At 41.6% G+C, this 27,147-nt stretch overlaps 1 protein-coding gene across 1 annotated transcript in view; it reads right to left on the reverse strand.

The window, feature by feature from the left end:
- The window catches only part of SLC1A3 (solute carrier family 1 member 3), a 78,014-nt gene extending 55,911 nt beyond the window's left edge, over positions 1-22,103 (reverse strand). Inside the window, 3 exon segments of the mRNA NM_001003136.1 lie at positions 641-778; positions 20,130-20,402; positions 22,076-22,103. Coding sequence (NP_001003136.1) covers positions 641-778; positions 20,130-20,310 — 319 coding nt within the window. The 5' untranslated portion in view covers positions 20,311-20,402; positions 22,076-22,103.
- Positions 22,104-27,147: the final 5,044 nt, after the last annotated feature.

A 27,147-nucleotide genomic window follows, 5' to 3' on the forward strand; every position in this document is an offset into this window, starting at 1 on the left:
CTCGTTGAGAATCCAAGTGTCAACTGACAAAATATCCAGATGGGGAAATCCCCCTCCCCCTCCCCCTTCTCCCACCAGCGTAAAAGGTAACGGGGGTGGGGGACAACTGGAGAAGGAAATGAAGTCATGCGGGTTCACCAGGAAAAGATAAAGTGTTGGTGGCAGCAGAGTTGGTGAGTGTGTTGTGGGCATTACCTCTTGCTGAGGCTTCCAGGAAGGCTCCCGCTCAAGTCCTGGTGGCTCTGAGAACAAGCATTCTTGCATCAATAGCTAATAGGCTGTCCAACCAGATGTTATCTGGGTGGGATAAGAGGGTGAGAAAACAGACCTGTTGTACGCTGTTGTCAACTGTATCGCTGTGGTCAGAGAAGGCTGGTTGTGTAGTGTTTAGCAGAGTGCCTCTTTCGTAGTGAGGCAGACCAGATTACGTGGCGGTTTAAATCCGTTTCCTCTTGTGATTGGTCAAATATGAGAGTCATAATCATTCATGCATTACTAAAGCCTCCTTTCCATCATTTTGAAGAGACTTTTTTTTTTTCTAGAACAGAGCATGCATCCAGCAGAAACCTAAAGCATTTGCTTTTCTAAGCGATCTTTTGCAATAAGCACACATTAAAAAAAACCCATCTGCATGTGGTACCTGTGACAAGACTGGAGATGATAAGTGGTAACACCAGCATCTGTAACATCCTCATCAGGAGTTCCCCAGGAAAAGAGAAGTACTTGACCTCCCGGTAGCTCATTCTGTATGGTCGCAGGGTAAATCCAAGGATTGTACCTGAAGGGAGAACAAAAAGGAGAGAAATGGAGTCTTTTTAAAGACTGAATAATCCTAGGAAAATGAAGTATTTGGCGGGTAGTCCCTCCTGTCTGACATGAGTATATTTATTTAAGCAGCAAATATTTGTGCTGCTTTAGGAGCAAAGGGGTGTGCGTCACACTTTGGTCATTGTCTGGAAGGGTCTGATTGAATCAGGGCTTTCAGAAGGACTCAGAGAAAAAAATGTTACTGGCTTTAGCAAATGAAAATTTTCTGTGTCTAACTTGAAAGCAGTAGAACCCATTTTGACATGGCTCAGTACAGAGTTATAAAGATAGGGGCACACCTAGGAGACAAATCATGTCTCCACGAGCAAGACAAAATAGAAAAGAAAAACCACCCTTATTGTAATGGATTTCCTTTGTAACAACAGATATTAGGACTACTAGCATAACCACTTATTCAGGGAGCGTAATTTTATTTTTTTCCAATTAAAAAAATTCCTCTTGCTCACATTGTTAATCCATTTTCATCATCCCCCTGTCTGCACACCATGTGTTCTGTCTACATGGTCTTGATATTACCTTGGCAACTGTATTGTACAGACTTGTTAGTTGCTGGCAAAAGAAGACTCCAAGAGGAGCAGAGACTTTTTTTACCAAAAATTTTTCCCCTCTTATTTTTCCTTTTGCTCCTGGAACTTTAAAATATATTTTAAAAAATAACTTCATCTATAAATTAAATTATGCACGATAGCTTTTGGAGCGTTTGGCAGCCAACAAAAATATTAAATAAACAGACTCCTTCTTTCCTTTCCCTAATTTGCTTTCCTTGCCCAAGAAAATTTACTTATTCCATTACTGTAAATATTTTCAAAATTTCTACCCCTGCTATTACTTAAAAACACGTGAGTTAAGAGAGAAATACTGAGCTATTTAGAAGCTAGAGTTTGGGGAAGAGGGAGAGAATGCTGGGTAGACATAACTTTTTCCAGAGGAAGCAAGCAGTTCGTTAAGAAAACCGAGTAGCCTAACTTCTCATGAAATAGGTTTCTTCTCTTAGGAAATGAGACACGAAGTTCACATCAGTTGTCACAGCAAAGCCAATTTCATATCTTAGGTCTCAGTAACCATGAAGTATCCATTCTTTGATTATATACTGTGATATTCAAACTAAGAGTCTGAATCTATGTGACTAGAAAATCTGGCTGATCCAGTTTTTAGGACTTTTAGGAAAATATTTATCGCTTTTCCCCAATGCAACAATACTATGCTCAAGAGAAAAGGTGATTTGGAAAACACAGGAAAAGGCAAGAGCCTGCCTCTATTGGTTTTATCACTTAAACAGCAAATAGCTAATGCTTACTGAGCTCTTATCATACGCCAAGCCTTGTCAGTGCTTTACTTGTGTTGGTATATTTAATCCTCACAAAACCCCCTGGAGGTACGTACTATTTTACCACAATGTACTGATGGAGAAATCTAATTACAGTGAACTTCGAATTTGCCAGATTCCAGCAACTATTCAAACACCACAGTCAAAAAGCAACTCGAGTGACGGAGCTGGGATTTAAACCTAGGCATTTAGACTCAGAGCTCACATTCTTGAGGATCTCACAAACTTCCTACCTCTCCAGTAGAGCCAGGCCAACCACTGTGAGCGCTTCTGTGAGTTTCTTTTCAGAATGTTCTCACGTAGAGCTAAACACACGGAAATCGCCCAGAATATACTTTTCCATATGTAGTCACCATAAGCATCACTTTTAGCCTCATGATATCAGATCCAATGTTTGTACCAATTTACTGAACACTTCCTTTGTTCTTTTTTTTTTTTTCACTTCCTTTATTCTTGAACAGTTAGGTTGGTTAGCATTTTTTCACTTTCATGATGAACACCATGATGAATGTATGAAGGTTGTTTTATTTTTTTATTTTTTATTTATGATAGTCACAGAGAGAGAGAGAGAGAGGCAGAGACACAGGCAGAGGGAGAAGCAGGCTCCATGCACCGGGAGCCTGACGTGGGATTCGATCCCGGGTCTCCAGGATCGGGCCCTGGGCCAAAGGCAGGCACTAAACCGCTGCGCCACCCAGGGATCCTTGAAGGTTGTTTTATAACTAGGAATATTTTTTTAGTCCAATTTAGAGAAAGGAAACTAGTGCATTGAAGACTCTGACTACCATGATTGATGCTACTAAATTGTTTTCCCAGTGGTTTGGCCCCTCGATTTAATGCTTTGTTAGTGGATGAGAAGGCTTTAGTATTCTCTCTACCTCTAGGACCTGAATTATCATAAAAAATCGTTAAAACAATCTGTGAATGTGATGAGTTAATAGTGCGTATTTTTTATTTCTTTTCAATTTACTTAACATCTAATGATGTTGACCATTTCTGCTAATTGTATACTCTCCAAGCATTTACTACCTCCTAATAATTTGAAGAGTTTATGTGTGTGTGTGGGGGGGTATGTATTTGGTTATAAATTCTTTGCATAATAAAGATAATTACCCTTTGCCTATAAGTAAAATAGTTGCTCTATTTTTCTAATTTTCTGGCCATATGTTAGTACTCTAAAATATACAGGTGTTTTGCATTTTTGTAAAATAAGGTCTGCGCCTCTTTTTTTATTAGGTGATTTCTTTAAGTTATAAACTTTAATTTCCCTCCTCCTCCCAAGTTTGATACATCTTTAATTCATTTTTCTTTCTTTGATTGCTTGTTTTGTTTTAAAATACTGAAGCTTTAATCTTCCTGGAACTTGGTTTGGGGTAAGGCATTTAATTCTAATTTTCAGTGTGCATTATTCAACACAGCATCATCCTCAGCACATGGGAATTATAAAAAGTGCTGGTAATATCTAGTTCTTTCTTGCTTGTTGTATAAAGGCCAAGTCCCACTGAAATAACTGCTTCATCTTATAATGAGTAAGTAAATAAATATTTATAAACCTTACTACTAATCAAATATAATTTCACTGGAATTGATTGTCTTCTGATCTTTATTTAAATGCATTTAAATACTTATCATTCAATTACAAAATAAAATGTGTACAATAAACACAAGAAACTCATTTTGGCCATCTGGAATTTGACCATATCAAGATATTGGGAATTTTAGATATCTCCCAAATAACAATTTTAAGACCAGGCTTCGTTTCACGAGTTCATTTCTAAGATGGTTGTTTGTTGTTAAAAATGTATTTACTCAAATACAACACTGTTTCCAAGAATGGGTGGGATCCCCAGTAGTCCAGAAGCTATTTGTTAATTAAATTTCTTAAGTTGTTTAAGACATTTAAATTATTTAAGTTATCATTTAAAAAAGGGTAGAACAGCTGCTCATCCAATGATACAGATTCTAGGAGCAAGAGACAAGCCAGTGTATATGAAGGAAGGGATTGTTCTTTCTAAATACTAGGTGCATTAGATCCCGTTTCCCAAAGTCTAATCCTTGCCAACACTGACTTTATTCTTCTCTCTATAGCCACACAGCTGTATCCAGACTCTCTTTGGGGGCTCCACGTATCTCCTCTCCCTCCATCAAATCCCTTATTTACTAAGTGCCACCAATTTTCATCTAGGTCTTAGGAAGGTAAGTGGGCCAGCCTAGTAGTGAGTGATGTCTCTTGACTCCAATCCACCAGGTAGATGTCTAACAGAGCAGCAGAAAAACAGCCAGGAGGCAAAGTCTAAACAGGTGGTGATAGTTTTCTTGTTTTTTCCAGTCAACAAGTTTCTTGCTTGGAAGCATAATCCTGGCATCAGCTACTCTAGAATGTCTCAGTTTCTTTACATTCTCCAATATGGAGCCCACATTTTCTTAAAGCTATTCTTTATAGTAGAACAGTAAACAGGAGTCATTTATTTCTTCATAAGGGATAGTTTCAGGTCAAAAGCTTTGAAGGGAAGAGTTATTTAGAGGGATAGCACATTGCAACTACTCTTTGAATCAGTTTTGCACCTGACGAAGCTTCGGTCTCTTTCCTTTCTCTGGGTTTACCAAGTAAGCCATTTCTACTCCTAGGACAGAGGAGATTATGTTGGGAAGGGGAATATTTATTGAGCCTTTAATGAGCTAAATGGTGGCATGATCCTTATCACAACTTTATGAGGTAGATATTACCATGTCTATTTTAAAAAACGAATACACTGATGGATGCTCAGAAGCTAGTTAACTTGCTCAAGTCTACAGAATTAGTAAGGAGTTGAGTTGGGAATTTTAAAGAAAACCCAGAGCTCTTTCTACCACATTCTAATGTGTCTCAAACACAGACATGTCCTTGTTGTCTGGGCCTGAGTACAGTTCTCAAATAAACTAGGCTCCTGACTCTTCAGCATATTTAACACCTGAACTCTGGAAGCACTTGAGTAATAATCTTGGATCTTCTAGAGATGTCCTAGAGGCACCCATCAATGTTGGAACCCCTCACAGGTCCCTTTACTTGTTGAGGATCTCACAATATGTTTATCATAGTTCTAAGTCACTGTTTAAAAACGGTTCCACCAATTCACTTCTGATGGAATGACTTACCTAAACTTAAACAAAACTTATCAATTAAAATAGCTTGCCTCTTCACTCCACTTCACACGTTTTAATCCTTGGAAACAATCAGTAGTAAAGCCAGAAAGGACATTAAGGGAAAACATGCTTCAGGTTCTCATGTTTAATGACAATAGCCAGCCAGTCATTGAGTATTCGCAAGATGCCAAGGCCTCATGAGCACAATGCCTCACAGAACCATGGAAGCCAGGACTAGTATTGCCTACATCTCAGAGATGAAGAACCGGAATCATTGAAAAAGTAGGTAGGTACCAGGTGTGCCAAAACGTCACAGCTGGTACAGGTTGTGGCCACGGTCAATGCAGAGAAGGGTCAAGCTGCTTCCCTTAATGCCTGGTGAATGGCTGAGGTCGACTTCACACTCAGGCTGTCCAGCTCCAGAGCCTGGACCCTCACCTCCTATGCTGTACTCCTGGCCTCTCAACAGTCATGGTACTAATTTGAAGATCCCAAGTCAATATACTACATTTTGCCTACCTTTTCATTCCATTTCAAATTAGTTTAATATAGAGTCTGAGTGGGGCAAAGGTTTTGTTGATTTTACTTAATGAAGTCAACATCCAGCTTTTCTTTCCAATTCATTTGTTGAATGAATAAACAAGAGACATTTTTCTTTGGCTTTTGCTCTGCCAGACAGCATTAGAGGTGAGGTCAGTGTGGTAAGGTCAGCCAGCTGTCAGTGTCAAATCAAGAGGAGCAAATGCTCTGAATGCGAAGACTGCTTTTTCGGGGTAAGCAGTTCAGGTTTCTGATTACACAGCCCAGCAATGAAAACAGTGTTCCCTGAAACATCCTCACATCTCAGAGCCCTCTACTCTGCCCTTCAGACCCATTAGAGGCAGCAGGGCGGGGGTGGCCTTCTTCACTGTTGGTAAAGCTGCTCACTCAGGGGCTCTGCAGAGCTGAGGACTCTGCATGTTCTTGATGCTCATTGATTGAGGTTCCTAGAGCTAATAAAAACCGTTATGGCCACCAGATCTTTAATGCAAAAGAACAGATCTTTTATTATTGATTACTCTGCAAAAACAGCGATAAAAATCAGAATAACCTCCCCATGGGATTTGTTACAGCTGAAGCAAACTTTGTAGTTTGCATCTCGGTGACATTATATGATACACAGATGTCACGATTCAATCTGGATTGTTCAGTCTAAGTCAACAGTCTTAAATCATTCCTGTTTTGGTATTTTACAGGATTTTTGGAATCTAGGAAATATTTTAGCTAGAACATTTAAAGTGATCAAAATGAACTGTGTTGAATGCTATAAACAAAGATGCATTTTTGTTTAAAGACTTTCTCCTAGTACAAAAAGCTCAAGAAATGAGTCCTTCGGGGTTCACTGTTTCCCCTAGAGAGTCTATACAACAAACACTTCTTTGGAAGATTAAATATCACTTCGCTTTTCTAGACGAAGACACAACTTGTACACTAGGGCCTCAGTAAGAACACACCACGAAAGGCTTCCTTTTGAAAGCCAGACATGCGTAGCAAGTTAAAAGCTAAAGACCTATTTTGAGAATTTGACCCATATTTAATCTGATAAAATTATGGAAAATATCAAGAAGCCAGAAAATATTTAAAAGTAGAAAAATGAGGTACAAGATGAAGTAAAATTTGGACTTTTGATAAATGTTAGGAGTTTAAAATAGTAAAATTTTACCCAAGTTCCCCACCCTCTCTCCAAACTGTCACGAACAGATATGCAGACCAAAGCTTTCTAGAATTATTACTCACAATGCAAAATTCTCCAGAAAGGGAGATCATGCCCCCAAAATGCTCAGATGCCAAGAGGGAATCTAAAAGTAATAGTGGCCCTGGTCTTGAAAGGAAAACTTTACATTTTGGGACCACCATATGAAAACTACCAAACATCCACCCAGGATGAGCCAACTAGCTCTGCAAACATTGACACTGCAAACCAGTCAGAGGACATTCAAACTCCTACCCAGAATGAGCTTGGCCTGCACATCTTTAGCTAGAAAGGGTACCATGCTGTCTACTCACATGCAAGATGGCTCAAAGAAAACAATGATTTCAAAATTTTCATTGACAGCATATACTGGTTTTACTCAACAAAATACTACTATTTCCCAGGTAGGATCTTTTCATTTATGTAGCAACAATAATGACAATAAAAGACCAACACTACTTTGTCTCAAGGCTACAATGATCCAATTAGGCAACAAAATCACAGGAATGAATCCATTGCCTTTGCCACATTCTATTGGTTAGAAGCAGGTCACGGGTCCCACTCAGACTCAACAAATGAGCTGCGCTGGGCAGCTGGGGTCTAACATGCAAAGGTCTCTAGGCCTCTTTATCAAGCTGCTTCTAGTGCGGTGAAGACACATGCATAGAGAAGATGCTCTGTAGATGTTCGGCAAATGAATGATGTTGGGATTGTAGTTCTAGCCCTGCCTTGAACTCTTCATGTGACCTTTCCTATGCCTCACTATTTTTTTTTTTTCTGCTAATTTATAAAGGAAGGCTGCTCGAACATTCATCATGTCACCCTGGACCTTTTGCATGGTCTTCCTACTGGTTTCCCTGCTTCTACTTTGCCGTAACCTACAGCCTCCTCCCGACATGATACCCAGAGGGGCACTTTAAAAAAACCCAGAGTGTTGTTCTTCTCTGACCCCTCACAGCTCTTCATCTCACATGGAGCAAAAGCCCAAAGTCACGTGAGGGCTGCACCTGGCCTGCTTCCCTAGCCTCACCATATTTCGAACTTACCCCCTACTCTGCCACCTGCTCTGTTTCAATATTTGCCTCCTTGATGTTATTTCACCATCAGACATGACCCCGCTTTATGGTCCTGTTGCTGGCTCTGCTTTCTGCCTGGGACACTCTTCTCAGAGATGCCCAGGTTTCCTTCCAGGCTTAGCTCAAATGTCATCTTCTTATTGAAACCTACCTTGAACTTCTTCTCCCTTAGCTGGCTTTGTTTCAGGAGTTCTTATCACCTTCCAAAATACAACATAATTTTCTAATTTCTTGTGCTTGCTGCTTATTGTTGTCTTTGCCTCCTCAAATAAAAGTTCCAGGAGATGAAGATTTTTTTCCCTGAGGTGTTTGTTTTTGTTGATATGTATGAAGCCCCAGAAATTGTTCCTGACATGTAGTAGGTGCTCAGTATATTGCACCTACAGTATATATGAGTGACCAAACAGAATGAGTGAATTCTCTTTCAGATGACCCGTGCCCAGCAGTGCCTGTTCCCCCGCTGCTGTTGAACACATTTACCCATTTACCAAATGGAGGAATCACTTTGCTCTGTGCTTGACAGTAAATCCTGTTCCCCACCGTGTTCTGTGAGCACAGCAGCTTACCCCCAGGAACACCCCTTCTTCCAAACCCTGATTTCTCTCTCCTGATCTGTGAAGCTGGATCTCAACTGAACTACGATTTCTCACACTGCTTAGCCTTTTAGATTCCCAGACTAGAAGTGATAGCTCCTGATTTCCTGTTTCTCCCACAAGGCTTGATTTTTTTTGAGTATGAGGGACAGTGGGTGTGAGGCTATAGAAAGATCATGGACCAAAATTTCCGAGATGAGGTTCTGGGTCTGACGCTGCCAGCAAATGATGCCAGTAGGTACTTTACTTAAAGACTGAATCTTCATATCAAACCTACAGGATTTAATATCACCATCTTACAGATGAGGAGGATGAACCCTTGAAAGAGGAAGCCACTTTTTCCAGGTGACAGGGCCAGTGACTGATGTTGGTGGAATGGGGTTTCAAACTGAGGTCTGCCCATTTCCACAGCACACGTCTTCAAATCATATAATTTCTTTGGGCCTCTCTTTTCTTTTTCTTTTCTCTTTTCTTTTCTTTTTTTCTTTCTTTTTTTTTCTTTTTGGTCCACAAAATGGAAGAGATAGATCAGAATGGGGAATATCTAAAATCCTCTTGAACTTTAATGTTCTTGCCTAAAGGTTCTGAGTTTAAAAGAACCATGTGAACCCAAAGCATTATAAATCTTAGCTGCTTTATTATGAATTCATCTTGTTTCTTCTCATGAATTCTAAAGTCCTTGATAAGGCATATGAAAGCATTTTTAAATACGTCAACTTGGCCATTACAGTTATTACCGCAGGTAGGCAATAAATAATTATTTGAGAGATCAAATACAAGTTTCTATTTTAGAACTTGGCTAGCTTGTAGCCCAAGTTGGAGAAGTCATAAGTCTGTCTCATGCAAGCCTGATGAAGCCGGTGGACATAAGTTCCATTAGTTTATTTTTACAAGAAGGGCAAGGCGTTATGGTGAATTTACCTGCCCAAGGGGTTTGCTGCTCCTGCCCTTTGGTTTCACTCCAAACTTCCAGGCATTTCCTGGTGAGAAGCTACTGTGTGAGGCGATCTTTCAACCCTCCCCCACTCCTCTGTTCCCACATCCTTCAGAGATTTGGGCCCTGGCTTGGCTCACTCTTTTGTCCTTTGGTATTTCCTGTTGCTGGAGGTGGGAAATACCTGCTCCAGTCTCCTTCCACCAGTGGTGCCCAGAAGAACCAGCCCTGGGTAACTGATGCAGACCAGTCCACATGGCATGCAACTCTGGGAGACAACTCTATCAGAAGAACCCTAGGAGTTCTGAAAAGCCTGATGCTTTTTTCTTAAGACTGCACTACTAGTGTAAGCTATGCGGGATGGCAATTAAATTGGCAAATTTAATCTTTTCAATGTCCAATCCATTGTCATTTAAAAAATATTCTACTAAAATCATTAGCACCTGTTGCATTCCTTTCTAGTAAAAAATAAAATATTGTATGATTGAGTAGAAACTATCAATGCAGTTTCAATTCTGGGGATGTATCCCACAGATACACTTTACCTAGTGGAAATAACTTTCACACAGGATTATTCATTATACCGTTTAACAAATATACTAAAAGTCGGAAACAATTTACGTGCCCTTCAATTGGGAATTGCTTCGGTAGATGATGGTACACCCATATACTGTACCCTCAAGAGAGAACGAGGAGGCTCTTTATGTGGTAATAAGGAATGATGTCTAAGGTTTATCGTAAAGTTAAAAAGGTAAGGTGTAAAGCAGGTTATACAGACTAGGCCAGCATTTGTATACAAAAGGCATAAAAAGGGATAGGTATGGGATCCCTGGGTGGCGCAGCGGTTTGGCGCCTGCCTTTGGCCCAGGGCGCGATCCTGGAGACCCGGGATCGAATCCCATGTCGGGCTCCCGGTGCATGGAGCCTGCTTCTCCCTCTGCCTGTGTCTCTGCGCCTCTCTCTCTCTCTCTCTCTCTCTCTCTCTGTGACTATCATTAATAAAAAAAAATCTTTAAAAAAAAAAAGGGATAGGTATGTGTTTATTTTATACTCATAAAATAATTCTCAAGGCACACAAGAAACTGACAACAATATCCTTTAGTACTTTTTAAAATTTTGGGCAATGTAAATGTACTTCATAAATAAAATAAAATAAATAAGCAAAAACAAACAAACAAAAAAAAACAAAAAGGACTCACTTTTTTTTAAAGTCTGATTGAATTTGGGGCGCCTGGCTGGCTCAGTCAGAAGAGTGTGTGACTCTTGGTCTCCGGGTTGTGAATTCAAGCCCCACGATGGGTGTAGAAATTACTTAAATAAATAAAAATAAAACTTGAAAAAAAAATCTGACTGAATTCCCATCCACATTATTTCTGCTAGATGCTTAGATCTTTCTAAAAAGTCCCCTTGGGTCTGGGTTAGTTTCTCCTCAGTCTTGCTTTGATTTGCTTTAACAATAAGTTTACTTAATTTGGGTCATGGAGGGGAAAGTCACTAGTCGCGCTCAGATTTCTAGTGAGTGGATCACTTTCTCACCAAACCCCTCTCTTTTTTCTGGAGACAAGGAAGTGAATCTGAAAAAACTCTGAACTCAATCATTATAGGATCACATATGCTTCAACGCATCAGCCCCTGGGGTTACTAGTGCACCAAAGCGCTGAAGCCACCTTGTAAACCTCTAGGCAAGGGTAACATGCTCTTCCATCATCCATCATACTGCGTAAAGCATCGCAAAGGCAGAACTGACAAAGCCCTGGGAAGTTTATGGAATCACAGCTTTTTCATACGACTGTTTCATTTGCCTTAAAAAAACAAACTCAAGAGGACAAAAATAGATGAAGAAGAAGAAGAAGAAGAAGAAGAAGAAGAAGAAGAAGAAGAAGAAGAAGAAGAAGAAGAAGAAGAAGAAGAAGAAGAAGAAGAAGGACAGCCCTGATCATAGGCGGTTTTGTTAAAAGACTCACAATTTCCTTCCTGATTCATCGTTCATCAACAAGCTGAAGGCACCAGCAAGCACATGTATCCCTGGGGTTTTGGCTTACTTGCTTTTAAGATGAAATTTCAAGGGATGGGATGCATCTCAAAGCAGGGGCCGTCTTTTCATGATGAGAAGGGCAGCGATTGTCCATCTCTCATTAGGGACAAATGAGCTTCATCTTACAAGATCCTGAATAGAAAGTCTCTCGCTAATAGCCCATTGTTTTCTCTCTGGGAAGCAGAAGCAGTCCGTGGCCTGGAATCATTGTCGGAGAATTGGAGAAGTCTCTTTGGGCACAAGAAGAATGGAGCTGCCGTTTCTGGAGATAGGCACTCAGTCTTGAAACTCAAAACTTAAGGGTGCCTTTTAACTTGCTGCTCCTAAATTTACCTTTGACTCCTTGATATGATACACAGGAGGGAAAAAAGGAGTGCCTTACTCCCTCTTGTCTTAATTTGTCTAGGGAATATCTTCCTTTATCTAGTTTTGGGGGGTTTTATTCTTCTCTTTTTTGGGTTCAAAACCACTCAGGGACCTTTCCTGATTGGGCATAGTGATGGAAACATTCTTGGGTTGGGGAGTAAGTGCTGAGCAACTCCGATAGCACTGAAGCTTTGACCTACAGCTCTTCATTTTTATACTCGGCAGACACACGATGGCTAAACTTTGTGCCCTGAAATGCTCCGTGTGTTTCCTCACCTCACAGCAATGACACAGCTCACCTCGCTGCCAGACCAAATAGTTGATGAATGATAGCACCCCAGTGTTCCATAAATATCAAGTACTCTAACACCTGGAATGCACAACTTGGAAAAGACAGTGCTTAAATTCCAGTGTCCTTTTCCAGAAAATGTAGGCTCTTCACTGCCTTGTTGGCTCTACAGCAAAAACAGAGACTCACAGCTTTCCTCCTCAGATTTATGAGAGATGGGCAGAAGGCTGCAGGGCGGAGGTGGCTTCTGCAGAGGCATGCCTCATTTGTATGCTCCAACACTGGCGATCGCACCCAGAGTTTGGGAACACGATGGTCCTCAAGAATTGAATGTGAGAGAAGGTGGCTGCTTGTTGATGGGAAAGCCTGGCTAGAATGGGTTGGATTAACTGTATAGGATAAAGGTGCCTGCAATTGTACTGTGTCAAGGGGTAGAAAGAAAACACTGGTGTGTTTTATTCCATACATTCTGCTTTAGGGGAAAGGCAAATCAGACTTCAAATGATAGAATTTTGGAGGTGGAAGCAGACATTAGTCCAAATGTGATTTGCTCATGAGGAAATGTTGAGGCCCAGAGATTTGTCCTGAATCATAAAGTGAGTTGATGGCAGAGCTGGGTCTATAACCAGGACCTTTAGACTCCCAGGGCTTTCTCAGCTGCATTCCAGGCTGGCTGGCCCTGGACTCGCATTGCTAGAGAGTGCACTGGGCGGGCAAAGGCTCTGTGAACCGGAACACGGCAACACGGGAAGGTATTATTACTGCAGGTCGTTGTTCCAAACACACCTGCTGATTTGATAACCTACTCAAAAGAGAAACAAATTTGGAGTTGCCTGCTTACTTTTCTCATTATCTGAATGAACAGGAGGAAAACAGCAAAATAAAATCCAGAGATCATCTTAGAATGATATCAAGCCTCTACCCTGTATTTGATGTACCCCATACCTCAAGCCCTCTACCCGGGCTTCAACTCTCTTAGAAACCAGTAGCACTCCTCCCAGGTTTCCAGAACCCCTCCAGCCTGCCCGACTCTGAGAGGGGTGGCAGGCAATGGGCAGTAGAGCCCAAAATGCTGGAGAAAAGGAGAAACCAGGGAGGTTGCAAACTCAGATTGGCCCCACATGGTACAAACAAAAATGCACTAGGGAGCAGGTTAAAACATTTATTGACAACATTTTCTCAGCAACCCTCTGCCCGAGAGAGATGTCTCCCGTCAGGCGTGCCCTCCATTGAGCATTCTGGATTGAGATAAGGGCTGCGCTGGGGGATTACTTTCTGCTTCGGCTCAGGAGGCCAGGTGGGTGAGGGACAGATAATGACGGTATCTCTTACTCGGAGCCTTTCATCTCTGCCTCTCAAAGCCCTTTACAACCACTAAATCTCTTCCTACAAGTCTTCCTGGCTCTCTTCTCTAGCCAACGAAACCCTAGACTAAACCAGGTGACCATCTTCTCCCCTTCCTGGCTTGGCCTCCCCACATCCCTGGGTCTCCATTCTCTAGCAGACAGCATCATCAAATCAGTGTGTATTTTCATTTGGTGCCCCCAGCAAAGACGCAAGCAAAAGACGAGGGGTTTACAGGGTCTATGGATATCCTACCTGCCAAGCCCTTAAGGAAACTATTAGAAGTTACATGGTTGTAAGTGGCAGAACTGGGATATAAGTCTTGGCAGAGAGGTGTTACAATTATTCTATTTTACACATGGAGGAACAGAGGTTCAGTTCCAGAACTGGGACATAAAACCTAAAATGCCTGCCTCCAGAATCTATACCTCTGATCCACTCCCCAATACTGTACTGGATGAAATCCCCACAGTAGGAGGCAGCTCCCTGGAATGCTTTTGGAGAATGAAATTGAGGGCCAGGATCCAAGTGGGCTGTGAGCACACATCAGGTAGTTGTGACTGCTGTCCCTGACAATTTTTCTGTATTTCTGCTCCCTGGGGGTGAAGACAAAGCAGAGGAAAGTCACTAGTCCCTACATCCTATCTCTGTGTCCCTTCTCCAGAGCAGGGCATGGTGAATCCACTGTTTCTGAGCTCATTAGGCCTCATCCCTTCCCTCCCAGCTCTCTGTCTCCAGAAGCCTCTCTGAAGAGCTGAGCTCCACAGCACCAGGGGAGGGCCTATCCCAGAAGCCACCTTTTCTCATAGCTTCCTGAAGCTCCCTCTCCTCATTTCCGGGAAGTGTTGAAGAAACCATAAATCCCAGTGTGGAAATTGTTCACCATTCTTTGGGATTCCTGTTGTCCAACGGGTGAGATGCCCATCTCTTGGTTAGCTGAGAAGCTGCCCGCATGGGTGCACACAGTGCCCGCACCACCAACGCAAGCCGTTGGCTCCTTTGGTCCCATGGCCAATCATTTCAGTGCAGCAGCCGATGGCTAACCACATCAATAAACTTTTGACTGAACTGACTCAGCTAGATACTGTGTATGTGTGCAAGGCACAGAATACCACTATGGCCTTGCTTCATGCATAAAGAAGGGCCTAGAGTTAACAGCGTTCTGAGAATAGTCTACTTACAGAGTAGCTTATGCAGGAGGATAATCTGATTCATTGATTATTGTTCAGTCTCAACATCCAAATACCTTCAAGATATGTACAGTGAGCCTCTTGCACTCTCTGTTGTAGCATTTGCATCTCAAAATCAACACATCCAGAAAACTGAAATCACCCCTCCCATTCTTGTCCCAATCTTTTTCTTCTATTGTACCTTTACCGGTAGCACCTCCACCCACAGGCACCCAAGTCAGAAACTGGACCGGCAGCCTGCAGTCCAGCTCTTCTGCTAATGCTCACATGCAATTAATTGTCAGGGTGCAGGAGTACTTCTGGTACTGAGGTCTCAACTTCACCCCTCCTTTCCATCACTCCTGTTGTTGGGTCAGTGTACACCCTTAGCTAATTGATGTCTTAAAACGGGAATGGATATGCCCCGAGGGCAGGGACCAGCACTTGGAAGAGTGCAGTGGGTGAGAGAATAAACATAGGGCCAGAATGGTGGATTTGAATCCCAGTCAATATGCATCAGATGTAGGTAAATATCTGAGCTGGTTCCTTATCTGTGAAATGAGAATAAGAATACCTCTCTCCCTGGCTTGTTCCAAGAATTAAATAAAGCTAATGTGTTAACAACACTTACAACAGTGCTTGGCACACAGTCTAAGTGTTTGTAATGTATATTCTATGTGTAATGATAGATGAGAAGACCGAGGCTCAGAGCAGTTAAACGCCTCCTCCAGGAGCACACCGCTATTAAATCATACAGTTGGCATATAAATCCACGTCTACCCTTTGTCCGAAGCCACACTCTTTTTTCCCCACATGGTATATCTAAGGCCCACATGGCTGTTAAGAAAGCAGAACTTCTAAAGTATCAACACAAAAATCGTATACTATATAGAACAGTATGGATAATATGATCTCACTTAAAAAAGGTTAGAGATAATTTAGAAACTGCCTGTTACCATTTGTCTATTCTGAACCTTGTCTACTCCCTTGTCATCTCATTTTATTCATCTTTCCTACTAAAAACTACCTGTGGACAGAGACTCCCCGTTGCATAGCACAGGCCAGACACCCAACATTTAGTATTTGTTAAACTGTTGAATAGCACTGAATCTTTAAATAAAACCACACATTTATTGAGCAGACAATAGATAATAGTAGGTAATATATGAATGTGGTAAAAAGCCTTCAAACCATACAAAAACTTTATTTAGAGGAAAGTCATATTCCTTCTATCCCATTACCAGATCCCCAGCTCCTATCCCAGGGGCAGCCACAGTGGCCACTTTCTCGTATCTCCTTCATGTTGTTGAATGCATTATATTATAGCACAATTTACATTCATTGCTGAAGAGTATTAGGGAATGATGGGAAATGCCTTATACACATGTTGTCAGTATGCTTTCTTTCTTTCTTCTTAAATATTTTATTTATTTATTCATGAAAGACACACACAGAGAGGCAGAGACATAGGCAGAGGGAGAAGCAGGCTCCCTGCAGGGGAGCCTGACTCAAGACTTGATCCCGCGGGATCATGACCTGAGCCAAAGGCAGATGCTCAAGCACTGAGCCACCCAGGTGCCCCAGTTGCTATGTTTTCTTTTCTGAGAAGTCACCAATTTTTCTCAAACTCATATAAAGGACAGACCAAACATAAAAGTTGTGTGTGTGTGTGTGTATGTGTGTTGTGTAGACACACAGCAGAGAGAGATGCTAGTTGCAGTGTTTGTGAACTCCATCAATAATTCTATCGCAATGCTTTGTAGTTTCCTTCCCCTTACAGCTGGTCTTATGACCCATTTTTTCAAAAATTTTTAGCCTGAGATTTCATTTTTCATTTTATTGTGCAATTTGTTTCCTGGATATGGAAAGATGGGCATTCTGTGACTTGACCACGATGAAGGACTTTCCCTGTCTCTCAGCGACATGTCTAAGGTCACCCTCATCCCACTTACCACAGTCTGAAACCAGAAAGTGCTTCCTGGAGGGAGGAAGATAGTAACTACTCTCCCCGGTGTGGTTTTTGTCAGACAGATGCCTCCAACAGCCCTGGGAGACACTTTATCTAACGGCTTTAATAATGAACCCTCTTAAAGGGACTTAACACTTGGCCATGCCTTCTCTTAGGTTGCTAATTTGCCCCCGTTAGGTGGATTTGTCACAGCATGGCACATTCAGACTTTGACTTTGCTTAGACATGACATTAGAAATGTCAGTTAGAACTGACATCAAATTGCACAAGTGGCTCCAGGCCTGTGCTTGTAGAGAAATTGGTACTGAAATATTTACAATTCTCTACTTTCTCTTTTCCGTATCTGAATATACGGATTCATGTGTTTCTACTCCTCCTCTGTAATACTTTTCTAGTTTCCACTTCTACGTACTAAATGCACATTGATTTTATTTCAAAGAGACCAAACAAAACAGATTGAACCAAAAAATCCACCCAATATATAGATTTTTTTTTACTTACATATATTTTTTTATTAAAAGAGATTACAACCTAAGAATTTGGTTATTCTCAGTTCCTCTTTGGGGAAACTAACTTTTCTCCTTCCTTGCTAGAATTTTTTCAGCTTTTTTCTTATGCTGCAGCAAACAGATTAGAGAGTTGAAGTCCAGACATGTTCTTATTATTCTTTTAGGGCTAATGTAGACACGGTACCCAGTGACAAGCTAAATGGGGCCTTTGTTTCCATTGGGCCCTCAATGGAAGACATATCAAGAGATAACTGGAGGGTTCTTCTTTCTCTCAGTCTGTTCCTGAGTTGTCTATTTGCCATTCCAAGTCTTTGGTGTAGACGCAGTGGTCTCCCTGACTGTCAATGAGCTCTTTTTATGTGCTTCTTTGTTAGTGACTTCTTGTTACTTCTACCTCTTCAGTTTCCATTAGTAAAGCCAACCATGAGGACATCCTGCCAAGTTATCTACCCCGGCTCAGCCAACTCACTGCAGTTCTCTCAAATGTTAGGAAAGTCCTCACTGGGCTAGGAAATGATCTCAGAACTCATAGAGAAAATGGACTATTAAATCTTGGCATTATCTTCCTTCTATTAGAGATGTCTTTGTAATCACTTACGAGCTTGCTTCTCCATCAGTTTGCCTCCCATGTGCAGGTTTCATTACTTTCCCTTCCTCTATTCTTTGAAACATTTCTAGAAATGGAACTCTTCTTGTGTTTAGAACACCATCTTGAATAAGCGTTTCGGCATCTTTTCCAAACATACTCTAGGAGCACTGAGCTCTATTATTATGGGGGTAGGACTGCAGAATAAATGAGTATTTGTCAAATGAATGAGAGGGATGTGGCTTAATCATTTGTAGGAGAATTATAAGTTTTCTGCTGATTTAACTAGGTAAATCATATAGTAAAATTACAATGCTATGTGAATGTATCTAGCATTGCTTGCTAATTGGCCTCTACCAAGATGCAGCATTTCTCTTCCTGGTACCTCTCAGAAGATGCCAACTAGTTCACAGAGCAGAAAGACAGGATGGCAAATTGGTTAAGAGAATGGCCTCTGGCCTGGATAGCCTGAGTTGACTTTCAGCTGTAACATTTAGTATCTGCATGACTTTGGACAAGTTGCTTGATTTCTCCATGTTCACTATTCTCAGACATAAAATTAAGATCGTATGAATCATATCCACCCACTCACGCACAGGCCTGAGGATTAAGTAAACTAATATAGGCAAAACACCTACAAAGTAGTTGGAGTAGTACTATATAAATGTTTGCTATTATTATGTGGCAGCAGCTACTGTTTGGCTTGACGGTCATCCAAGCATTTTACATCAACTTCCAAGACAATGACACAGCACTGAAATACTTTTCCCAGGAATGTATTTAAACCTGGGAATCTGGGGTGCCTGGGTAGCTCAGTTGGTTAAGCATCTGCCTTTGGCTCAGGTCATGATCCTGGGGTCCTGGGATTGAGCCTGGGATTGAGTCCTGCAAGAGCTCGCTGCTCAGTGGGGAGTCAGCTTCTCCCTCTGCCCCTCCCCCAACCTGCATGTGCACTTTCTCTCTCTCTCTCTCAAATAAATAAAATCTTAAAAAAAAAAAAAAAAGCCAACCTGGGAACCTACTAAAAAAAGCCCGTCGCTTCTCTGAGTCAATCAGAACCTTTTCTCTTTGAACATCTCTAAAATTAGTTGAGCAATCATCAATCACCAACAATTACTAAAAAGGAGCAAAAGATGTTGAAATGGAATATGTTTAAAGTCCTGTGACAAACTATTCTCCTGTTGTATTTCTATTTGCCTACACTTTAGGAACCCTATTGTTTTTCGGATAAAGTTATTATAGTTATGGGCTACAAAATTTTCTTAGTTTTTATTGTTATTACCTCTTTATATTTGATGGAGATCTTGGCAAATTCCAAATTCAAACTGTACACAAATGCCCCCCTTCCCCTTTTGGGTCACATAACTGGAAAGTTAAGTTAGACAATTTTTAGAACATGGCATTGGCTTATACGTTTATTGGCCTAATGGTTTATATATTGGTTCAGCAAAAAATTGCAAGTAAGTAGTTTCTTCAGCTATATTTTAAAGTAGGATTAATGCCACCCATAGGTAATAAACGATGATTTCAGATACCAATAAATCAAACAAAACAATGTTTTATTAGTACAGATTGCTGTTAACAATGCTACATTTGTAAGAGGCTGAAAAGTTTCAGGAAAAGGGGTAGCTATTTATGGCAAGAAATGAATGAAAAAGATCTGTGTCAACATTTTTCTCAATTTACCTTTCCCAGTCACTGGGTGGGGGAGTGCAAACATATACAAGGCTCAGCCTCTTCCTCTGGCATGATGTTCAACTTCAAGTCAGCACCAGTTAGAATATAATTACTATTAGGAACCTGTACCTCATTTTGGGTGTACTAATTGTATAAATTAGTTTTAAGTGAAAGTGACATCGCATAATGATTACATTTGGGCCAAATCTAGCATGCCTGCTTGTTTTTACTGTTATTTAACTGCTCAGGCCTAATGATTAAATTATCACTCTTTTATCCTTACTCCAGACAAGATAACATTTGATTTGCTTCCCTTCTCCACACAATCAATTGATTTGCATAATGCCTAATGATGCTTCTTTCAGATTCCCATGTGTTTACCATATATATTGCTTCAAACATGCCAACAGACTGTCATTTAATGGGAGGAAAGAATCTTCCACTTCAGATAAAGCCGGGACTGTTATTTTGAATACTACAATCAGTCCATCTGATAATATGCCTAGGCAGTCAGATGCCCCAGAGAAAACAAGACTCTTTTTTTTTTTTTTGGTTGTTATCAAGTGACTTACCCACAATGACTGCAGTGACAGTGAGCAGCACGAAAGCATTCCGAAATAGGTAACTTTTAACATCCTCCTTTGTGATGTTCTGCACCTTCCTCTTGGCCAAGAGTGTGCGCTTACGAACTCCTCGCTGGAACCTCTCCATCCTGCCCCCTGTCCTGGGCTCTTCTTCATTACTTTTAGTCATATTTTATTTCTCTAGGAGAGTCTCTTCTTTGCACTTCAATGTCTCGGAATCACCCCCGGAAAGCCAGATGTCTTTGGTGTTAGAGAACACAACTAGGACAGAGAGAGAAGAGACAAGAGTTACAGCCTGCAGGGGTGAGAAGTCCGTGCTGCCCCACAGCAGGGCGAGCTGTTGGCACACTGCATAACCTGAGTAGGACTCAAGGGCTAGAGAGCCCGCAATGCCAGGTTTCAAGGCTGGGATGTGCACATTTTACTGGACCATGTGTGAGAAATGTGCATAAATTCAGAATATATGAGCAATTAAAAAAAGAATCTACGAGCAGAAACGTGTGTTCTATTTAAAAAATTTTGCCTTTCCCATTCCAAGGAGCCTATAAAAGGGTTCATCAGAGCCCAGCGTGACTGAGCAGCTCCCACCCCCTCGTTTCCCCCGAATCTAGCCAAGTGCTTTTTGCACAATGTTCACTCTCAATAAATGTCTAATTGAATTGAATGCACAGGAAGCGCTCAATAATTACTTGATGGCTTTGTGTCGTGTACATGGTGAAGGCATAACCAGGTCAATAAAATGAATTAAGATATTGATATTTCACCGTCAGAGCTTTTTGTTATATATAGTAAAGTAATGATTTTCCTCATTAAGGAAAAGACATGGTAATATCAGTTAATAAGTATAGTTGTGAAAAGAATGCAATGAGAAGAAAATATGCACAGGGCTTCGGAAATATATTTGATTGCCTTGCAGGGTCCTTTGTAAATGTTTTTCCCTGAAATAAGCAAAGTTCCCCGAGCCCATCTATACATTATCCGGATGGTAATTCATCCCCATTTTTACTACAAGTAGAAAGTAAGTATTCGTCTTTGCGGCAACCATATCAGAGCCTTCTGAAGAAACCATCAGCGACTTTCTGGCTATTTCAAAGTTTGGGATTTTGCGAAATTTAGGATGTTGCTCTACAACCGATGAGATGAATCCAATTTTCATTCCAAACTTTACAGTGTGGGGTTTCTAGTTTCTTTAAAGTCCTCCTAGGTTATTCTAATACGTCTATCTCTCCTTGGGGGAGAGGAGTTGTTCTGAAAAAAGCCAAAGGATTCCTCCCGTTTTAGTAAGATTCGTGATCCATAATCTTTCCCGTGATCAATCCAAGTAAAAGTCAGTGATGCCTGTGGACGCGTGTGCAGAGCAGCCAGCGTGTGCGTCTGCGGGGGAGGCAACTGCGAAGCAGAAGACAAGTCCAAGTGTGGAAAACAACACTCATCTTAGCAGTTTCGACTCCAATAAACTTGCAGGTTGGGGGGTTGGGGGGTGTCAGCGACCACACGACCCACAGCTTGCTTAAGACTTCCCAGCAGATCAGAAGCTTGGGGGGGGGGAGGGGGGGGAAGGAGGAGTGACACGAGAGACCAGATTTTTTTTTTTTCTTTTTCTTTTTTCTTTTCCACTAACCTCTGGGTCCCTTTCCAGTCACTTTTTAAGGCCGCTCCGCCTCGGTTCTTTGCGGGCTCCGGAACCACACAACCTACCCCGCATCCAGCCCGAACGACTCCACCCCGCGTGCAGCGCGGACGCGGCGCAGACACCAGGCGCTCGCAGCCTCAGGTCACCAACGCGGACTTTAGCACCGCGGCTACGGCTTTTCGGCTCGCCCGGGGACCCCGGGGACCCCAGGGACCCCCCCCGCCCCCGCCCCCGCCCCCCACGTGGCGGAGAGGCGCAGCGGGCAGGGCGGCCCCGCGGGCGTGCAGGGCGTCAGACTCACCTTCGCCGACTGTGCCCGGGTGTTCGGGCCCCGGCGGTGCGAGCGGGACGCGGCGCTGCAGGGACGGCCGGGCCCCGCCGCCAGCGGGCCGTGCAAGCGCTCTGCACCCGCGACCTGCCGCCCGCGCGACTTAAGAAAAGGGGCGGAGCCTGCGCCCGGGAAAGGGGGCGTGGGGAGACACGAAACCCCCGCGGGGAGGGAGGGGGCGAACCCGAGGCTTCTGGAATATTGATTAACCTCGGCTCGCCGGAGCGTGCTTGCAGGCTTTGCGTTTGGCTGCTTAGAGACCGCTTCCACGCTTTGTCGGTCCACTTTCATCAGGAAGGCAGAAGGGGCAAAATATGAAGCGCACGCACTCCCAGAAAGCTGGAAGTCTTGATTAGGACGCCTCCAAGGAGACCTTTCTAAGACTGGATTCACTGATCTCACGTTATTGCGGGGAAACACGCGAGTGTGCTCTTTTGGCTGGTTGTACAGCTGTTAGAAGGAATCCTGCTTTTTAGAATTGGGGGTTGGGGTGGGGGGTGTGGGGAGGGTGGTTCAGTGACTTTTTTTTTTCTTTGGGGGGGGGGAAGACTCAGAACGCAACAAGTATGGGGAAAAAGGAACGCTTACTACAACTCCCCAAACTTTGCCCAAAGTTACTCAAAACACAAGATGAGACATGCCCTCTGTGTTAGCAGCTCAAACTCTTATAACAAATCTCACTGGGCTCAAAGCGCCTTCACTGTAAAGACTAGAAAGGTAAGACACACACAGACACCGGGATCTTGGCTGAGCTTTAAAGTAGAAACGCATTTTAAGATCAAGAGGGCAACTGCACAGCCGAAGGTTTGCGATTTCAAAAGAGAAGTTGCTGTACAGAGAGATGCTGCAGCTTTAAAGGATGCTAAATATCCCACACACACCCCCGCAGCCCCCACACCATCGTTTTTAGGAATTAGAAAATTCTCACTGCTCTTTTTAGTCCACTTTTCTTATAAAGGAAAATAGATGGTGAACATAGATTTTTAAAAATGAAAAAAAAAATCTTTTTTAAAAAAGCCTGACTCCGCTTCAAAACTTAGAACTTGCTTAGCATGAAGAGATAAGTTTGATGGAAACAAAAACCCATACCAAAAGTTACAGCCAGAATTCTGTATTTCCTGTTCATTAAATCTCCTATTCTCCATGCAAAATCTGTTTAGCTCTTCTCTCTGTCATCCAACAAGACAGTATATTTCTTTCCTCATTAGCAAACCCAGGGAGAGTCTAAAGATGTAGGTCTCCTGCCAGCCTCAGCTGTTTGGTGTCTGCCCTTCCCAACTGGTTGGAGAGGAATGGCGAATCACGAAAATGATTTAAAATTACAAACGAGCAGCATTTGTTTAACAAATCATACCAACTTTAAAATTTGGTGTATTTAAGAGTTTATTGAAAATATTTACTCTTGACAGTCCCAGCACTCAGCGATCTTTCTCTTTCTGTGATCTGCTAGGTCACTTAGCATCTGTGCCACATCGTTTCACACTTAATTACACTCTGTCTTCTGCTAATCCTGTCTTTTCAAAATCATGTTAAGTTTTGGCTTCTCGACTGAATTATAAGTTCTTTGAGGGCAAGAGCCAGTCCTATGCCTGATACATAGTAGACATTAAGTAGCCCTTATAAATGAATGGCGTAATGTAAAAGTATGAAACAGAATGCTTTTCACCCTTCTGTGTTAAAACTATTTGTTTTTATGTTGGTGCTTCTGACCTAGGTGCGTGGAGCAGATGTCATTTCTTAACACCATGAGTACCTTTGAAAGCATCTATTTACTCCCCTAAATCTTATCTGAGCCATGGGCTTAAGACTAATTTGTCCATATTTCTTGTGGAAGTGAGTTGTATTTTATGAGAGCTTAGGAGAGAAATCTTTAAATGATTTTAAATGGAGTTTCAAGCCAAGTGGCATTTCCGTTTTTAAATTCTGTTTTTTCACAGGCAAGAGAAAGGACTAGAAAACCACATGTTGGTTAGCATAGAGATGAGAAGGCCGCCCCGCCCCCCCCAGCCTTTCTTTTTTCCTTTTTCTAATCCCAAGGGCTTGGTTAAAAACCATTTCATTATTTTAGTTTGCACAGACATTATGGGAGTCTGGGGTACCCTTGAGAAGGGAACTAATTCACCACTAAAAGTTTTGTTGGCTGTAATAAAACCTAATAAGAAAATGAGATGCAAAGAGTCTCAGTTCAGAGTTCATCTGAATTACAAGGTTTTAGTCTGGGAGGAAATATTGGGAATTCCTTTTTTTAAGGACCACTTTCTCTTTGGGAAAGCTATAACATAATGCCCTTGGGGCAACCTAGGTTTACTCAACACACATTTCTACCTTTTCCCTTACTTCATAAATAAGACCCTTAAGCGTTAAAACATTTTTTCCTTCATAGAAATACAAAATAAGTGAAAGATCAAGACGTTATGAACAGGCCTCTAGAGGCCGGATTGCATTTAAAGCTACTCTGGGGAGGAGACACAGAGCCAGGGAATCATATTAATTCTGGTATGCCAGAGTGAAAAAACAAAAACAAAAACAAAACCAAAAACCACGTGGGGCAAATGCTTCTCCTTTTGAAAAATCTTCCAAGAATCCTCTATGAACATATTATTATAAAGAATGCCATACATACATTCTTTTGTATTTTTTGAGAAAAAAATGTCACTGTAACAACTACCAAATCTAACCTATTCTTAAATGGACTGTTGCCATTCATTAGTCTGAAGTATGAAGGATTGTGATTAACGAGTAAGTGCTAGAACATAATACGGAACAGTTAAATTTCAGCATTCAAGATAAGGGCATCTGGAATTAGAAGAAGAAAATGGATTAGAAAATATTTTAACCTTTACCAAATGTCTTCTACTTTCATTTTTAATTTCATGTTTCATGAGAGATTTTGTTATTCTTTATTCAAATAGCTCACATTTTAGGATCATCATGTGGAGTGTCAACTGTTTTATAATTTGGAAATTATAGAATGTGAGGACATGAACAGGCACTGATTTAACCTGGGTGGAAATGCTAGAGATGTAGTAAGAATAGAAGTAAAACTTATGGTGGTTGGTCTTTCATTTTGTCTTGAATTTTTTTTCTCAAGCTTGAATGTAAAAAACAGAACAATAATAGCAAAAATCTGTAGTGAATTCTGGTTGGTTGGATTTTTTTAACCGACTGGGTTTATTTTAAACCCAGATGAAGCCTGAAAAACCCAGCTCTAGGGGTAGATTATAATGAACTTTTATCATATTCATTCATTCATTCAATAAACCTTGAGCAAGCATTGCTCTCCAAACGCCAGTCCGTTTCCTCAAGGAGCTCACAAACACAACATTTGTAATTATTATGCAGTGGGTAAGGGGAGAACCCTACAGAGAGTTATGGGAACTCTGTACTGGGGCCAGTTTACCAGGTCTCTCTATGAGACTGAGAGCTCCTTGAAGGAGCTGTGCCTGGCTTCAGACTTGTTTTTTTTTTTTTTTTTAAAGATTTTATTTATTTATTCATAAGAGACACACGGAGAGAGCCAGAGACATGGGCAGAGGGAGAAGCAGGCTCCCTGTGGGGAGCCTGATGTGGGACTTGATCCCAGGACCCCAGGATCACGCCCTGAGCCAAAGCAGATCCTCAACCACTGAGCCACCCAGGTGTCCCCTGGCTTCACATTTGTATATACAGAGGATCCAAAACACCAAATTAAAGAACCTGAACTCTACTCCCAAGCAGGACATGGCACAGGATTTAAGCACAGGAATGATTTTAAATTTTGGGTTGATGCAAATCCTTTAAGTGAAGAGGACTTGAGTTAGGAAGTGGAGGGGGCAGAGGAGAATTTAGCAATTGGCATAGCTCACACTCACATTAAAAAGAGCATTTTCTGTTGAAAATAACCATCTCACAATATTGAGGGATAGGCTGGCCTCGAGTGAGACCACCTGCATCAGATGAGGTGTGTACTACCCATGTCACTGGCCTGTCCACTTGTTTTAGTTTCCTTAAACATACTCTAAGGTTTTGACCTTAGCAAGTGGGTTGAGCAGAGGCCTGGAGAATCCCAACCTAAGGGGGAATAAGAAAAAGAGGAGCCCTTAAAATAGATCCCCAAACAGTGAGAAATGATACCAATCATTTAATCACAAGGTAGCTAAGGATTGGATATAATGGTGGTTTAAGAAATTGAACACATTTTCTTCATCCTCAAACTAAAGACAACCCACTTTTTAGTGAAGATTTCATGACTGCCATTGCTATTAATTGTGACATACTGTGAAATGGCTTTTTTTTTTCCCAGTTGCTCCCAGTTGCCAAACCTCCTAAAGACCAAAATCTTGGTTTAGTTGAAAAAAATCATGTAAGTTAGTTGGAATTAGAGCCTTTGGCTAAGTGCTAGCAAGAATAACAGTGAACATTTATATAGTGCTTTATAGTTTTATAAGGATTTTTCACACATATTATCTAATTTAATCTTTGTGACCAAGCTTTAAGGTACATTCTATTATCATTAGTTCTGTATATCCAGCTGTTGATATGGAGTTTCATAGGGATTAAGCAGTTTTCCCAATATTACAGTCAGCAAGTGACAAGGGTTCACAATTCTGAAAACTTTAGTTTCTTGGGGTGCCTGGCTGGCTCAGTTGGTAGAGCATGCAACTCTTGATCTTGGGATCATGAGTTTGAGCCCCAGGTTAGGTGTGGAGCCTACTTTAAAAATATTTTCTTTTTAAAAAAGAAAGAAAAGAACTTTTGTTTCTCATTTTTTTCCAAAAGGAGTTCCTGGTAGCTTTTATTAAAGATACACAGAAAAGAAAGTAAAGAACATTAAAAGGAAGGTCTACCATCTGTTATTTCTTCTGGAAATCAATCCTAAACTTCTCTTCCTCCTCCTCAGCCTCTTCCTCTTTCTCCTCATCTTCCTCCAATCCCTGACAGGTGGATTGCCTCTCCTATCTGCTTCCAGGGCTCCCTGGGCTTAACTCTCTAGAGTGATTCCACTTTGTTCTGCAACTTTCCCTTTCTAGACTATGGGCTCTTTGAGAGCAGAGCCTGTGTATACA

Source organism: Canis lupus, chromosome 4, assembly GCF_011100685.1.
Source record: "Canis lupus familiaris isolate Mischka breed German Shepherd chromosome 4, alternate assembly UU_Cfam_GSD_1.0, whole genome shotgun sequence".
NCBI classification, from domain to species: Eukaryota; Metazoa; Chordata; class Mammalia; order Carnivora; family Canidae; genus Canis; species Canis lupus.